The 2,280-nt window shown below is 61.4% G+C and overlaps 1 protein-coding gene across 1 annotated transcript in view; it reads right to left on the bottom strand.

The window, feature by feature from the left end:
- The window catches only part of LOC103901423 (uridine-cytidine kinase-like 1), an 11,020-nt gene extending 9,158 nt beyond the window's left edge, over window positions 1-1,862 (bottom strand). The window contains exons 1-5 of the mRNA XM_009282311.2: window positions 1,839-1,862; window positions 1,674-1,745; window positions 1,164-1,353; window positions 993-1,054; window positions 459-475 (exon numbers count right to left, since the gene is read on the bottom strand). Of these exons, the coding sequence (XP_009280586.1) occupies window positions 459-475; window positions 993-1,054; window positions 1,164-1,353; window positions 1,674-1,745; window positions 1,839-1,862 (365 nt within the window). The remainder of the gene's footprint in view (window positions 1-458; window positions 476-992; window positions 1,055-1,163; window positions 1,354-1,673; window positions 1,746-1,838) is intronic.
- Between the last annotated feature and the right edge of the window lie 418 nt (window positions 1,863-2,280).

Genomic DNA, 2,280 nt, shown 5'->3' with positions numbered 1-2,280 from the left:
GGGCGCACTGCCGGCTCATGTTCAGCCGGCTGTCGACCAGCACCCCCAGGTCCTTTTCCGCCAGGCAGCTTTCCAGCCACTCTTCCCCAAGCCTGTAGCGCTGCATGGGGTTGTTGTGGCCAAAGTGCAGGACCCGGCACTTGGCCTTGTTGAACCTCATCCAGTTGGCCTGGGCCCATCGATCCAGCCTGTCCAGGTCCCTCTGCAGAGCCTTCCTACCCTCGAGCAGATCAACGCTCCCGCCCAACTTGGTGTCGTCTGCAAACTGACTGAGGGCGCACTCGATCCCCCCATCCAGATCATTGATAAAGATATTGAACAAGACCGGCCCCAAAACTGAGCCCTAGGGAACACCGCTCGTGAAAGAGAGGCAGAACTCAGAGAAAAGCGGGTGCTGACAGCCCTCCACCCCCAGCCCAGGAACCGGCCCCTCTGCGGCTGGCAGGGTCCTCACATACCTGACAGTGATCTCGCGCTGGGTGGTAGAGCAGAGTCATCCAGCGTGGCAAAAGGGGAAAGAAAGGACACCCAGTCACTGCACCGGCCAGGCACAGCCACCAGGCAGCCCCAGTCCACTCCCACCCCTTCTCCTGGAGCTAAACCAAGAGCAGGAAAACCACTGCTGGGCACAGCTGGGAGGCAAGGGCGGGCTGCCGAGGTGCAGCCAGCGGCAAGCGAGGTAGGGACAGCTGAGATCAGAAGAGCTGACTGGGACCGAGGGAGACAGCAGGCGAACGAGGCCATGCCAGACCGCAAGTGCCAGGCGTCACTGCCAGGGCAGGTGCTGCACCCAGACCTGTCTCCATTTCCCCAGCCCCCGTGTCGCAGTTCTGTCTACCCTGAGAGCTGCGCTAAGACCTTTTGTAAAGAGAGAGAGGCAACACCAAGAGCCTCTGGGTGCTCCAGGAGCACAGGGCTGTGAGCAGCCACATCCTCCCCTCTGCGTGCAGAATCCTCCTCGCCTGCGTTAGCAGCAATCCACCACACCTCACCTTCTCCAGCTGGCTGTGCACATGCTGCACAATGAGGTCCAGGGCCACAAAGTTCTCCCCACCTGACAGGAGAGCGGAGAAGGCAGGTCAGACACATGCTGACCCAACTCCATCCCAGGACACCCACTCCTGATGCTCGGGTCAGGTCTGCCAAACACAGCGCAGTCTCACCCCTGGGCACTACGATGTCGGCAACCTGCACGGTTGGCTCGATGTACTGCTCGAAGGCTGGCTTCACAAACTTGTTGTATTGCTTGATGACACCCACGATGTCACGTCCACGTTCCATGATGTCGCGTTGCAGCCGCCGCACCAGCCGGATATCAGAGTCCGTGTCCACAAACACTTTCATGTCCAGGAGCTGGAAAACTGGGAGGGGTGAGCACCCCCTATGCAGCCCCCCATCAGTCCTGCCTTGTTCCCCTCGTCCACAGCCCAGCCAGGTCTGACCACCCACAGCAATGGCATCCAGCGCTGCCTCCCCTGAAGCCTCTGACACGGAGGTGCTCTGCCAGCAAGCGGTGAGTGACCTCTCCCTCCGCAGCCCCCGGCCATCACCCTGCCCCAGCAGCACCGAGGGCTGGGCCAGGACAGTGCTCATCCCACCTGCAGCACACCACTGCACGCCTCCTCCCACGCCACGCACCGAGATGGGCCGCCAGCCGCATCAGGCAGCGATACCTTCAGCAACTCCTTGTTTGCAAAAGCCAGTATCCCTTCAAACACAATGACGTTGGCCCCATACACCGTTTTCTGTGGGCAGATAAAAGCCGTACTCATCTTGCCCCCCTCACGCACACTGCAGCAACCCCAACACTCGGCACAGACAGCACCTCAACTCCTGACCCACGCTGGGCTCTCGCCACCCATGGGCGGAACTCCCCATAACCATCCTACATCACCCAACCTTTAAGGGCCCTTTTTATCACCCCTGCACTCGATACCCCAGCCCTGCATTGACCCAGAACCCAGAGCCTTGCTCCAGAACCACAAACCTCTGCCCAACCCCAGTCCCCATCCTCCCTACACTCCTTTATGCTCCGCACTGCAGTCTCTCCCCAAACTCTGTGCTGGCCCCTGTTTCCATGTCCGTCTCTGTGCCTCCGTGCTCCCTCCCTGCCTCTACACCCCCAATACCCCCAGAGTGACACTCCCACACCTGATGGCCCCCCACCCCTCCCTCTCTCCCTTTGCCCTCCCAGGCCCCACAGCCCCTGCACTCCCTACCCCTGCCCCGCAGGTGTGTCCCCCCCCTTCCCGGGGCCTCTCCCCGCCGCACCTGCACCCC

This window comes from Aptenodytes forsteri, unplaced genomic scaffold (genome assembly GCF_000699145.1).
Source record: "Aptenodytes forsteri isolate BGI_AS27 unplaced genomic scaffold, ASM69914v1 Scaffold261, whole genome shotgun sequence".
Classification (NCBI taxonomy): domain Eukaryota; kingdom Metazoa; phylum Chordata; class Aves; order Sphenisciformes; family Spheniscidae; genus Aptenodytes; species Aptenodytes forsteri.
Note: the sequence above shows the minus strand (reverse complement) of the source record. Positions and strands in the feature narration are given on the sequence as shown.